This window comes from Syngnathoides biaculeatus, chromosome 8 (genome assembly GCF_019802595.1).
Source record: "Syngnathoides biaculeatus isolate LvHL_M chromosome 8, ASM1980259v1, whole genome shotgun sequence".
NCBI classification, from domain to species: domain Eukaryota; kingdom Metazoa; phylum Chordata; class Actinopteri; order Syngnathiformes; family Syngnathidae; genus Syngnathoides; species Syngnathoides biaculeatus.
In genome coordinates, this window is record NC_084647.1 from 8,681,379 (window position 1) to 8,695,341 (window position 13,963).

At 46.0% G+C, this 13,963-nt stretch overlaps 2 protein-coding genes across 5 annotated transcripts in view; both read left to right on the forward strand.

Moving 5' to 3' along the window:
• Positions 1-7,572, forward strand: part of LOC133504932 (uncharacterized) — a 38,244-nt gene extending 30,672 nt beyond the window's left edge. The window contains exons 18-25 of the mRNA XM_061827674.1: positions 6-201; positions 919-1,020; positions 1,534-1,720; positions 1,900-1,949; positions 2,887-2,997; positions 4,017-4,224; positions 4,903-5,654; positions 6,929-7,572. Coding sequence (XP_061683658.1) covers positions 6-201; positions 919-1,020; positions 1,534-1,720; positions 1,900-1,949; positions 2,887-2,997; positions 4,017-4,224; positions 4,903-5,654; positions 6,929-7,195 — 1,873 coding nt within the window. The 3' untranslated portion in view covers positions 7,196-7,572. The remainder of the gene's footprint in view (positions 1-5; positions 202-918; positions 1,021-1,533; positions 1,721-1,899; positions 1,950-2,886; positions 2,998-4,016; positions 4,225-4,902; positions 5,655-6,928) is intronic.
• Positions 7,573-9,090: 1,518 nt separating this feature from the next.
• mark4b (MAP/microtubule affinity-regulating kinase 4b) overlaps positions 9,091-13,963 on the forward strand; it is a 32,061-nt gene continuing 27,188 nt past the window's right edge. The window contains exon 1 of one of the 4 annotated variants that reach the window (XM_061826886.1): positions 9,091-9,188. In XM_061826886.1, coding sequence (XP_061682870.1) covers positions 9,147-9,188 — 42 coding nt within the window. In that variant the 5' untranslated portion in view covers positions 9,091-9,146. Of the gene's footprint in view, positions 9,189-9,510; positions 10,788-13,963 lie in introns of those variants that run through there. The other 3 variants (XM_061826884.1, XM_061826887.1, XM_061826888.1) reach the window with 3 other exon arrangements.

Genomic DNA, 13,963 nt, shown 5'->3' on the forward strand with positions numbered 1-13,963 from the left:
CGTGCTCGTTTGCGGTCGGCTGTCCTTTCCGAGTCAGCTTCAGCACATTCCCAAATGGTGAACTTCGAGGCCCAAGCGACATCCATTTTGGAACAAATGGCCAACAGGGCCGTGATCGAAATGAGCAAAGTTGTCTCCGACACGACGCAAGAAATGTCGCTGGGCGATGACGACAGCACTCAACTTTCGCCCTCGGATAACGTACGTTTTTCTGATTCTTTTTTTGTTCTTTTACATAATGTGATGAATTTGTTATTTGGCTGCCTCCCTCCCGCGCGTCCTGGATGACGGTAAAAAATGTAGACAAGCTCGCTCGGCGCCCGGTGTGGCGACTGGTTTAACTTTTACGAGTGGACGCCCTGGGACCTATTTTAAATTTTGAATTCAAAGTTTCTGAATTTATTGTCATAAACGTTCTTCCCCCAATGAAAAAGCCATGTTCGCTCCCTATTGTGTGGTGGGACTAACACTGTTTTTTCTAGTCCAGTTAGCCACACATTAGCGAGGGATGATGGAAAAGCGATGACAATTTCATGTCTTACAATTATTATTATTATTTCACCAGTGACCGCTTGCTAGATATTTGTTTAGACGAGATCATGGAAACATTTTAAGTCAATAAAACCTTGCGTAGGATACCCAAAGGGATCTTGTACATTGTTTTGTTTCAAAAAAAATCCCTCCCTAATAGCCTGTCTGAAACTCGCTATTTATGTACGTGTCCCTAAGGATTTATCTTGCTCCCTGGCCCCATAAATTGACAAAAATGCGTTTATGACACACGGGGAGGTTTTCAAGGGAGGCAGGAAATACGTAGGATAGGAAGGAAAATGTCAGTGGGAAACTGCTTTTAAAAGCCTCATAGTAGCGGCTCCGTTTGGGGCCCCGTTTCTATCTATAACAAGTGTTCCCAATCAGGTGGTGTGTCACGTCAGCTCTTTCATGACGTTGCTGGCTCAAGAGGCGGCCGAGAACATCTGCCAACTTTTCCACCAATGTTCATCTCTGCTACGCTTGCAAGTACGTCACTTTAATATTTCTCAACATGCCCTCCATACAATAGCGCAACAAAACTTGACATTTTTGCCTCGAGCGATTTTTGCGGTCGACTTGGCCGAGGTCGACATTCATTTTTCACAGCTGTGGAGCCGTTATTCATTTTTTTTTCCGGCGTCGCCGGACCGATAGCTGATCTCAAAGGTCAAGGCGCCCATCCTTTTTAAAATTGAAAATATGTGTGCAATACCGACATGAAGTGACTTTTTCGCTCCAAAGTTTTGTTTTGTGTTGAGTGAGAACGAGTGTCTGTGCCCCCGCTCGCTCAAACTCAGTCAAACATGCAATACAAAGTAATTACAATTTAAAAGTAAACCAAACCCACACGTGCAGTTTGAAATGAATAACGTTGACAACCTTTCGGGGGGTGTTTTACTTGACGCGTTTCCAATTCCTGCCGATCTTCCGGTTCCCTCCCAGAAGCCATTTTGTGACGACGAACGAATATCGCAAAGATGATGTCTGTCGTCTGCGCAGTTGACGCAGGCGGAGGCGGAGCTGGAGGACCTGAAGAAGAGGCTGGACGTGGCCGAAACGGCGGTCAGCATGGTGCTGTCGAGCGCGCACGCCGTCATAGCGGAAGAGGCGGTGTTTGAGCAGGAAGTTGCCTTGGCGGTGTGCACGTTGGACGGAGAGGAGCCCGCCGGGGAGGGGGGCGCCGCAGGTGACCGCCGCATCTTCGTCGTCGTCGTCGTCGTCACTGTCACATACATTTGCGCCCGTCACGACGTACATACAGTATGATGCTTTTCTTCCAGCAGACTATGTTGCAGTGTAAAATCTGCTTCACGAGTCAAAGCAATAACTGTCTTGATATTAATTTTTGGACATTGTCTTTTTCAGCCGTGTCTGGGGACGTCAGGGAGTCGGCCGTCATTTATGTAACTCACAAGGTATTTATTCCAGCCCACCTTGGTCATGTTGACTTGATGTCATTCTGTTTCCCGTCCAAACATCACGGAGCAATTTCAGTTTATCTGCAAACCTTAATAACAAATTAGTATTCATAATTAATACCTTGAGTGTCACTCACAAAAGCGCACATCCACACCAAAGGCCAAAAGATCCATAAGAGTTTTACATTTGACCAAAATGTCCTAAAAAGTCTTGAAGTGATCTCAAAAAAGCTCATTCTGAATCTCCAATGTGATTTCAAAGGTTTTGAAATGGCTTCGCTTGTCTTGATGTTCTCCAAAGTCACCCTGCAAGCCTCAACTTTGCAGTCAGAAATGAAAGTTTAACAAAAGCCAACAAAGTCGCCTAAATGATCTTTAAAAGGATGTAAAGCATTGGCCTCACAGTTCTGGGGGCCCCGGTGCAGTCCCGGCCCCGCTTGTGTGCCGTTTGCGTGTTCTCCCCGTGCCTTTGTGGGTTTTCTCCGGGTGGGCACTCCGATTTCCTCCCACACCCCAAAAACATGCAGCATCAATTCGACCCTCTAAATTGCACCCAAAACCTTTTGATTGTGAGTCTGTGTGTGTGCCCTGTGATTGGCTGGCAACCAGTTCAGGGTGTGGCCCGCCTCCTGCACGTTGACAGCTGGGATAGGCTCCAGCACTCCTGCGACCCACGTGAGGATAAGCGGCTCAGAAAATGAATGGGTGGACCTTTCAAAGGTCAGAAAAAGTCAAATTTGACCGAAACGGCCTTCGAATGTTCTTATGTCTTACTTGGTTCAAAGGTATCATGAGCCATAAACTTTAGTCCTTAAGAAGGTCGTATAAGAATTCATCTGTTTCTGTGACCGATATGTTCCATAATGCGCACACAATTTCCACTCTTGACCGTGTCATTCAAAATATGAACATCGCTTATGTTTGTTTTTATCAGGCCAACGAAGATCGAGCCGTGACGCAGGACACTCTGCTTGACCAGACGTGCGAGTCCGCTCAGCAGGGGGGCAGTTTGGACCCGGATGATGACGAGCATCCGGACTGTCAGGTCAGGATGCGCAACCGGTACCACGTCAGCAGAGCAACGCGGAAAGGTTTGTTTCTGTGCGCCCTGCGATTGGCTGGCAACCAGTTGAGGGTGTGGGATGCACTCCCGCGACCCCTGTGAGGATAAGCGGCTCAGATCATGGGTAACCTCATTATAGAGTCATGAATATGTTGTGCTGATGAAACGTATGTAGAATTATTTTTACCATATTAAATAATATGCTGCGATAATTGTCTCAAAGATAAAGTTTTGAAAACAAGGAAATTAAGACAAATTTGATGATTTTTTTTTTTTTTTTTTTTTTTTTAAGACAATTTCTTGAGTTCTGGCGGTTCCCCATCATTGATGTCATTTATTTTACTCATTTGTGTATCTTATTGGGCCTCACAGTTCTGAGGACAGGGGTTCGAATCCTCTCTAACATGAACTTAGTATAAAAGTGTCAATTTCATTTCAAAGGCCGCTTGGTTTTGTCATACTTCTGTCCAGAAAAGGTTCTGACGGCTACTTCTGTTTGACCTCAGTTATGGATCCACTTAGTCCATATTTGGCTTTCCCCGGATTAGTTCCCACCCTGTAGAAGACTCAACTCTCACTTCCCGTGAGACGAACGCGTCTTTATGTCTACGGGGCGGAGAGGTGATGGGCGAGTGATGGAAATCTTCGCTGGTGACATACATAAGCTTGAGACATGCGAATGAGCTGATTTCAAGACGCTGCAAAAAAACGTTTGGAACTCTGGAATGAGTGAAGGGTTTTAAATTATAGTTCACATGTTCACTGAGGCACCGCAGAGCCAATATAACATCCCAAATATTAGCTAAAGGTGGTAAAAGATGGGCCCTTTTAAATCCTTTCAACATTACGCTTGCATTTGGGAACATTAACAATGTGAATAATACAATAAAATAATCACAAAGGACTTGTAGAATTAAAAAAAAAAAAAAAAAAGGAGTAAAAGACAGGCAAATTATGTTGTTGAAGCCCTTATTTTTATTTATTTATTTTCTCCTGGTCAGGACCAGGAAGATGCCAGCGAGGCCGACCACACGGGCCGGACCCGAAACGGCGTCCGAGCCGGCAAGCGGTCCGGCAGGAAATCCGGCAAACGGCTGCAGCCCAGAGCCCAGCAGGCGGCGTGCCAACGCGACAACTTCTCATGCACAGTCTGCGGACAAACTTTCACCCTCCGGCGCAGCCTCAACGTGCACATGCGCCAACACACGGGTCGGTCTTCGCCTTACTTTGCCACATTTGTGTGTCAATAAAGTTTGACCAAACGTTTTCTAGAATATTTGATCAACCAGCCTGAATAAGGTCCTCTAAAATCCTGCCTCAGAGAAAAAAATATTATCTTCTCTTTTTTTTTTTTTTTAATCAGCCCTTATTTATTTAAACCTAAATGGCAATCAGTCCCAAAGAAAATTCCAAAAGTGAACATTTGAGTTTAACATCAACCTAACTTTCCACCGTCGATTTAGTTTTTCTTTGATGACTTCGTATGATCTCGCGACGTATGGATGACAGCCATAGGTTGAAATCTGTACGGACGTATTCCGCCTCGATACTGCTATATCTTCATCAGATGAGGATAAATCTGAGAAATCAGCGCTGGCCAGCCTTTGTTACCGCGGCAATTAAATCCCATCCGTGCACGTAGGTCATGTGACTCACCAAAATGGCAGCGACCATGAAAATTCGTAGTTGTCGATTTAAAAAAAAAAAAATCTTCTCAAAACTCCGTTAAATGGGAGAGGATTAAAATCGCATTGTCAAGGCACAGTACGTATGACACGACCTATTGGATATATTGTTAATCCAAACCACCGGAATTTCCCTATAAGGATGAAATGTGGCTCGATGGCGATTCTGGACACGGGCTCTGCTTTGACATGTTTTTTGCAGGAGAGCGCGCTCACACGTGTGACATTTGCGGTAAAGGCTTCACGCTCAGGCAGATCCTTCTGGACCACCAGCGCATGCACAACGAGGAGCGACCCTTCAAGTGCACGCAGTGCGACAAGAGCTTCTACCGGGCGCACGGCTTGAAGATGCACCGGCGCCTGCACGCGGTCCGCCGCGTCCGGGCGGCGGAGCGCCTCCACCGCTGCCCCTTCTGCGAGAAGACCTTCAACATCAACGGCAACCTGCGGCGCCACTTGCGCATCCACACGGGCGAGAAGCCCTTCCGTTGTGACACGTGCGGGAAGAGCTTCAACCAGGCGGTCACGCTCAAGGGCCACCAAAGGATCCACACGGGGGAGCGACCGTACGCTTGCGTGTCCTGCGGCAAGACCTTCATCCAGAAGAGCACCCTGGAGATGCACACCGACGCCTCCTCGCTGGCGTGCGTGGTGTGCGGCTCCGCGGCGGACTGCGCCGAGGCCCTGCGCGGCCACCTCCAACTGCATTCGGACGCCGTGCCGTGCGCCTGTGCGCTCTGCGCCCGTTGGATGTCGACCGTGGCGGAATTGCGCTCGCACCAGCAGCAGCACCAGACGGCGGGCGGCGCGCACGACTGCAGCGTCTGCGGAAAGACCTTCAAGTCCACCGGCTACCTAAAGATCCACCTCAAGGTGCACAGCGGAATCAAGCCCTTCTCTTGCGACATTTGCTCTCGTGCCTTCTCGCAGCACGGCAGCCTCAAAACGCACCAGGTAGCTCTCCCCCCCCCAAGTCCTATAATTTCTTAGATTTGATCAAAATGTTCTTAAAGTGATGTCTTTCAAAAAGTCCTAAAAAGTGATCTGCGAAGAATGGCTCCGTTTTAAACTAAAGCTTCAGTTCTCGAACAAATCTGTTTTCAAACAAAAATGTCGATTTTGTTTTGGTTCTGTTTTCAAACGAAAATCGGTACTCGAACGTCACGACAAAACTCGGAAATAGAAGATGGCGCACGGCCAGACCAGCTGACCCACGACGCGCTTTGTTAAGAATCCCCAGGCCGCCAAAAAAAAAAAAAAAAAAAACGGAAGTAACAATGCGCCCAGCGAAAAAGGCAAGTTGCTTGTTTCAAGTTATTCTGCACTTTTGTTAATAAAAAAAAAAAAAAAAGTTTACGAGGCCGTGCGCCGAGTCACTACAGATACGGCAAAGCGCTCCCGGCCTAGCGCACTATACTACTAAAGCATACATGTTAATCAAAAAATAAATATTTCTTAAATTATTATATAAAGTATTTATGGATGGATTTCTACTATGGAGTTTATTATCAGGAGAGTTTTTTTAAAAATGCTTTAAAAAGCCCAATTTTTTAGGTTTGGAACACATTATTTCTTTTCCCATTCATTGTAATGAGAAACATCGATTTGGTTTTCAAACAAATCACTTCTCGAATCGTTTTGTGGAACGGATTGTGGTCGAGAACTGAGGCATCACTGTATATTACATTTTTTAGGTTCTTGCAACTCCCAGCTTCATGTAAATTTCACACTTTTTAAAAAAAACGTGTTACAAAGTGCTGAGCAAAAAATCAAATGTACACCAGAGAAAATGCCTGTTGGCTCATCGAGTACTCCCGCTAATCACAACGATACGTTTAAGACGCATCCGTGGATGGTGAAACTTTTAGAATACATAGTTTAACCCTTCCCACACATTTTAAACACATTTAAGGTTATTGGAATGTAGTTTATAAAATATTCCTTAGCGCTTGTTCTTCCTCTTGCACAGTTCTCTAAACAAGAGTCCAGTCCGGTATGGGCACAACCTACTTTGCTACTCCGCAAAGCGGCTCCAAACATTTTGTCTCGATTGGGCCGACGAAAAAACCGAGCACGGGATCTTTCGAATGCCACGATAGGTCGAGACGTCCCCACAGGGCCGCCAACAATAATGTTACACACGTGTACATGTCCATCTGTATCGTACAAAGAGAAGCTCATTCAAAGTTTTTTTTTGTTTTGTTTTGTTTTTGTTTTGCGCTCGCCAGGCGGTGCACACGGGCGAGAAGCCGTTCGCCTGCGAAACGTGCGACAAGCGCTTCAGCAACGCGGGCAACCTGACACGCCACCGCCGCGTCCACACGGGCGAGAAGCCGTACGTGTGCGACGTGTGCGGTCGCGGCTTCAACCAGAGCAACAGCCTGAAAGCCCACGAGCAGGTCCACACGGGCCACAAGAAGTTCATGTGCGACCGTTGCGGCAAGAGTTTTGGCTACAGGCGGAACCTCAAGAACCACAAGTGCTTCTACTACTGACTCCACCTCGAATTTGATGCTTCAATAACGCCATGAACCGAAGGAAAATACCGGACACGCTGTGTCCTCAAACTGGATCCGGGACGCTAAAATCATTCACAATAAATGATGTTGGCCATATTCTTTTTGAGAAGAAAAGTTTATTTTTTTGTTTGTTTTTTTTAATGTATTTAAATTATTACTTTCCTTTTTAAACTTTGATGTATTTCTGCAAAGGAATACTTCATTCTTTTAAGGTTGAGTTTTTGTCCCGGCAAAGTGTCTGTTCTTGTCGAGATTACTACTGTACTTGTTTTTATCTTTAACCCAAAAAAAAAAAGACATTTATGTGTAGTGTTCCCTGCTACTGTGACTAGTAAAAATTCAAGACCACTTGACATTGTTATTGCCAGGATTTTATTTCACACAATAAAACATTAAAACTAGCTCGTCAAACAATTCCACCAATGGACAGGTTTCCAATTTCGCCATCTTGTGTGTCAAAGGTGATTGGAGAAGCCTGAGGTTCTTCTCTGTCGTTAATTTAGCCGATTGGTCTAACGGTTGTGGTGACGTCATTGCAACCCGCTGAACCTCCATTTTTGGAAAAGGGGGTGGGGCCAGCTGGAACTGCTCACCAGCCAATCGCACGGCACATAAAAACAAAATATCATGCATGTTTTTGGGATGTGTGCAGAAGCCGGAGTACCAGGAGAAAATCCACGTCGACGCGGGGAGAAGGTGGGCTGGATTCGAACGCGTGTCCCCAGGACTGTGGGGCAGATGTGCCGTGCCGGCCCGCCTCTTCGATTTGCATGAAGGTCAAAGTGAGCGAAAAATTCCCTTTGCAGTTTTCATGTTTCACCGCCTTCGTTTTAACACGAGGTGGCAGCAGTTTGCAAAAAAAAATGCTTTGCAGTTTCTGCGTATTCCGTTGGAAAAACATTTTTATAACAAACAGTGCCATCAAACCAAAAAAATGGAATGCGTGTATAGAATGCCGAAATGTGGAAGAACTCGTCTTAATTCACGCATTCCATGACTTATTTCACAGATGGAGACAGGTACCATTACTAAACTTTTTTTTTTGGTAAATGAATATTGATATACGGACTAATTAAGTGGTTGACAATCATACAGGTGCAAATTACAACACAAATCCAGACATGTTTTCCCGATGCATTTTGCACAACTTTGTATTTATTATATTTTCTATTATATATGTGCGTTCATCTGAGATGACACGCTGTGGCAATCCCGAAAGGGACAAGCCGAAAGAAACACTCACGATATAAATATGCATCAATGTGGGTTTCCAGGAAGTGTAATGACTCCAAAAGTTCTGTTGGGTTCTCAGCTTTGTCTCGCAAAACAATTGATTTCCTGTTTCAAAATAAAAGTTTGACGGTTCTCAATGACAAATTCCGCATTCTGCAATAAAAGCTCTTCAGGTATTAAAAGTGACCGTTTCTATTTTAGTCTGTTGAATATTGAGCACACGTTGTGGAAGACCATTTCTATATTTATATTTGAGATGTAAGTTATTTGAATTGTGAGAAATGTCAAGCAAGATTCATATTTTGTGTGATTGTGTTCATGACATTGTTTTCCTGCCATATTTGTCTCCTTATGTAACGCGAGCCACTTTCATGCTGCCCCCCCCCCCCTTAATGTATTGATGATTCCACATTGACTTTTTCGTTGTCTTTTTTTTTTTTTTTTGTCCTCTAATTGCTTCATCCACAGCTGACCGAACACATCTGCTCTATGGAAATATGGATGTTCTTTCCGGCATCGATCCCCGCATCAGGGCCAGCGAGCGCTCTCGCGTTTCACTATTTTGCAAGCGTCGCTGAGAGATGAAAGCGCTTCTCGCCCTGCCCCAAAGTCTCTTTTTATTGTTGACTTTTTAGTTCATGGAGTCATAACCCCCCCCCCCCCCCCAAAAAAAAAAAAAGGTGACGTGAGAAGGATGAGACCTTGGGTTCGGTCCATGAGGTCCAGATCAGTCCAGGTAAGACACGGGACCATTTTTTTTTTTTTTTTTTTAAAGATTGGCCACTGAAATTGAAAGTGGAATTTTTGAAGGGCAGCAGAACGGCGGCGAGATGTGCCGCAGGTGTGTTAGAAGAATTGAAGGTGGAGGTGGGAGGGCATCAGGGATCCGCGCTGAGCCCCTTCCCGTTTGCGGTCGTAACCTCGGACGATATCGTGATCTGCAGTGAAAGCGGGGAGCAGGCCGAGGAACAATTAGAAAAATGGAGGAAAAGAAGAAGGTTTTCAAGCAAAAGATTTCAAAGTGATACAAGTCAGGTTTGGAGTTTGCCGTTAGGTTTGGTCGTGGATTCAAAATATGTCAGCGTATAAACTCAGGGGAAGGTTTCAAAGCCAGTTGGGGTTTTGGACTGGTGGGGGTGGGGGCCTCCTTGATGCTTGCTTCGTCGTTCTTCTTTCCATCCTTCTTTGTTTGTTTCTTTCCTTTCATCCCATCTGTCTTTTCCTCCCCTCCCCTGCCCTTTTCAAACGTATCTTTTTTTATCCAAAATTGCAGCCATTTCGGTTCTTTCCTCGTTTTCATCGAAACCTGACTACCTTCTTTCTTTTGTTACCGCCGTGCGAGCGCCGAGCGGTCTCTTTTGGTGACGTGGTGTCCCTGAACGCATCGCCCCCGCGGGACGACGGTCGGAGAGCGGGCAGATTTACGAGGCGCACGGAAACGCATCGCGGCCATTGTCGGAGGAGGAGGAAGAGGAGGAGAGTCATTCTGTCTTCTTCGGTAGACGTCCACCGGCTTCATTTTAGTGGCTATAAGAATAACGGCCCGCTCTGGAGTCCAGAAGACGTCGCGGAGGACATATTAGTTGTTTCCGTTTTGTGGCCTCACTGCCGCCAGACCGGTCACTTTCCATTGGCAGCATCCAAGAAACGGGAGCGGGGGGCACTTTCTGGGGGCTTTCTTCCTGACAAGGCCTCCCCACCCCGGCACGTCGGTGAAAGTGTTTTCCGTGACAATTCCAACTCTTAACTCGACCGGGGTTTTTTTTTTTTTTTTTTTCCAAGCCCGGACAAAAGCGGCTAGCCCTGCTTTAGCCAGCTAGCTTGCTAGCCCGTCGCGCTTGTTCCCTTTAATGCTCCGCGTTCCTGAGGACATTTGCTGCTTAACCTTCGGGATCATCCTGTTAGCGACGCCGTCTGTCCGCCAGAATGCGGCGATAGAGTCAGTCACCCTCCCCTCCGTTAAAGGTGGGTCGAAAGTCTGGCCTCCGTCTCTTGCTGGCTATTTTTTCCGATGATGTCGAGTTGGTGGAGCTGCGCGGAGCTCTGTGGACTCTTTGCCGTGCTGCCTTCACGGACCCTCACCATGAAGATTGTATGAGAGTTCGTGCCACCCCCTCCTTCCCCCCCCCCCCCAAGTTCCCTTCAAATACGCTGCGTCTGTTGTTATTGACAGCCGGAGGGCGTCTCGTCTGCTCCTCTGTGTACATTAAACACAACAGGCTACTCATTTCCCTTCTCCTCCTCCTCCTCCTCCACCGGACCGGAATCGAACTCAGGGACGAGCATGTCTTTATTACGCGCCGCATTGCCCGGAAACGAGCGGAACCCCGTTCATGTAAGTGCACGGAAACACAAACACACTCACACAATGGCCGCGGACAAGATGAGACGTTCACGTTTTTTGATCTGTGGCACTCCCACCACGCCCAAAAGCCGATCAATATCTAATCTAGTTGATGCAAGACCACCCAGAACCAACCCGCGCGGGCAATCCCTCGTCACTCCTTTTAAATTGAAAGCTTTGCGAAAGTAAACGACCCAAAAAACTGCTTAACATATTGTTGGGAAACGTGGGATGGAAGGACACATCACACGCACAACCTTTTGCACTTGTTGCACGTGAAATTGTAATCAACAACCGGTTTGACTTTTGTCATTCATGCGAGACCCCATGAAATTGGGAACAACAAAGTTAGGTTGACACACTTCAAGTTCATCTCAGTTCATTTCAATTTGTTTTGCACGTGAAAAAGCCTGTGCAGTTTTACGTCAAGGTTAAAATGACATCTTGTCGCTTCATCTTTCCTTTTTATTCCTTTTTTTTTTTAACCAGTGTCTTTAATATCCCATTTGATGAAATGCAAATGTGGATTCTGGCCAAACTTCTGCCCGAGTCCTCATTTGTAGGTGTACGACAAATCGCTGTCGCGGTGTTTCGTCTGTAAAAAGACATTTCATGTCTTCATCATTCTTCATTTTGTTTGTCATCGTGATTTGCATCGAATGCGAAAAAGCTGAAAAAACAAGACCGCTCTCAGGGACACAAAAGCGTTTGAAAGTTTTTCATTTTTGTAGTGCGCTAAGGTGTGAAGATTTCACTCAAATGGTGAACGATAAACTATATGGAAAGCAATTTTTGTTTTTGGGAGAGTTGGCAAAATTGTATTTATTTTTTTCCCCCCCCAATAGATCTCGGTGGCACGGTTACCAACCGGTTAACACATCTGCCTCACAGTTCTGAGAACCGGGATAGAAATCCCGACCCCACCTGTGTGGTGTCGGCATGTTTTCCCTGTACCTGTGTGGGTTTTCTCCGGGTATTCCAATTTCCTCCCACATCACAAAAACATGTTGCCCGTACGTGTGAATGTGGGTGCAAATGGGCGTTAGTTTTATATGTGCCCTGCGATTGGCCGGCGACCAGTTCAGGGTGTACCCCGCCCCCTGCCCGAACATAGCTGGGATCGGCTCCAGCACTCGCGCGACCCCGGTGAGGATAATCACAATATAAGATGAATGACTGAATTCTCTATCTATGTATTTTGTCCTTCCTGTGCGAATGTTACAGGGTTGTCATCCATTTTTTCGATACGATCGTCGGTGGCTGGAGCCTAAATGAAATTATTTTGATAATTTTTAGTGTGTCTGGGGATATTCTGTGATTCATCTTGTCCTTCTTTAAAAATAGCTTTTGTAAAAACTGGTGGTGACAGCAGTCGGGTTTAAGGTGTGTGTGTGTGTGTGGGGGGGGGGGGGACCTTTACTTTGTAGCCATTTTTTCATAATTGTAGATTTTTTTTTTTTTTTTTTCATGATCAGTCCCAAATTGATCTAACCGATTTCCACGAATCAACCAGAATGAATGTGTGCCCATGAAAGCGTTCTCAACTCTTCAGGCAACGTTTTATGGTAAAAGCGACGATCGTGATGAAGTTGCTGCGGGACTGAAATATTTTGCTCGAGGCGTGTCTTGACATTTGATCGGCACGTGGAATGGAAGTCCCAGAGTGAGCTCGACTTAAGGAAGGCCTGTGTGCACATGCACCGACGGATTTGGTGTCTTTCCCCCCCAAGAACATCCACTTTGTGTGCCGATGCTGTTTTGATTTCATCGGTGCCAATCGAGGAAAGACATTTTGAGACCTTTCCCCTTCTCCAAAACGCTCTGACATTCGGCTCAGTCATCAGTCATGACGCCCTCTCTACATTTTAGCAAGAGGAAATTTGCATAATCTGTCCATCGTGAGTCGAACCACAAGAAAGTGACGCACAGAAACGCTTCAGGAAGTCTCCCGTTTCGGTTTGAAGTGGCCATTTTATGCCGTTGTGGCCATATTAGGTGGTGGCTACATCAAACCAGATTTGAGCTGATTCCCACCGAATTTGAAATACGTATATTAGAAATATAGCTGATGCCAAATTGCGAATGATTTGTGTTTTCGTCATTTGGTGTGGACGTTGCATGGCATTGAAGTTTGACAATGACTTGCTATAAAACAGGAAACGATCAACGCTAACCAGAAAACTTTTGTTTTATTGCACCACAAAGAAACGCACAATTTTCAAAGAATACGCAGATTGTTGGCCACCGGAGCGACCTGTTTATCATATTAATGCAAAGTTAAAAAAAATGAAGGAGTGTGGATATTTCAGAGGCTTTTGACAATGATTGTCCCGTTCAATGGCTCAACTCAAGTAAAAAAAACAGCCACGTACATTTTAGCATCAGAGACTGCACGTTTTGCTTTTAGCCACGGGTGCGTATACATTTAATACATACTTGACCCTTGATGTAAAACTCAATACAGTGCACATGCCGGACTGCAGTTTGTCAGCAGTTGGCTGAATCTCGCATAGTTGCCGTCCACTCTCAACCTCTCTCAGGGTTTCAGGGTGCTGGAGTTCGTCCCGTCCGACTTTGGGTGAAAGGTGGACTTGTACCCGGAACTGGTTCCCAGCCGGTTGCACGGCACATATAAACATAGACTATCATTCACACCGTCACGGAGTGGGAACTGAACCCACGCGGAACTACAGCCAAGTCAGGCAAATGCCCCACGACGCCATCAGCGTCTCTCAGTTACAGTTTTGTTGTTGAAGATCGTGTGACACGAGGCATTGTGACTCGACGTCCATCCGGAACGGTGCAAAGACGTTCACCTCCCGTTCAAATTCTAAAGTGTGTCAGTCGCATTTGGCCAGATCACGCATGTTGGACTTGAGCTAACGTCACAAGTTGAGACCTGTTAAAAAAAAAAAAAAAAAAAATTCAACTCTCAAAGTTTCATCTGGCAACATAACTTGTACCAGTCATTTCTGTCAAGTGTAGCCCCGCTCGAGTATCGATGGATTGACAGAGTTGCCGGTACCGCTCGTTAGGCAGCGCTAGCACCACGCCACACCACACCTTCGGCCCGGCCCCCATCTTGCACCTTACTGAGGCCCAGTCAGTCGTATGACTCGCACGCCTTTGATAAGAGATTACCCCTATTCCTCCGTGTTTTGTTTTTC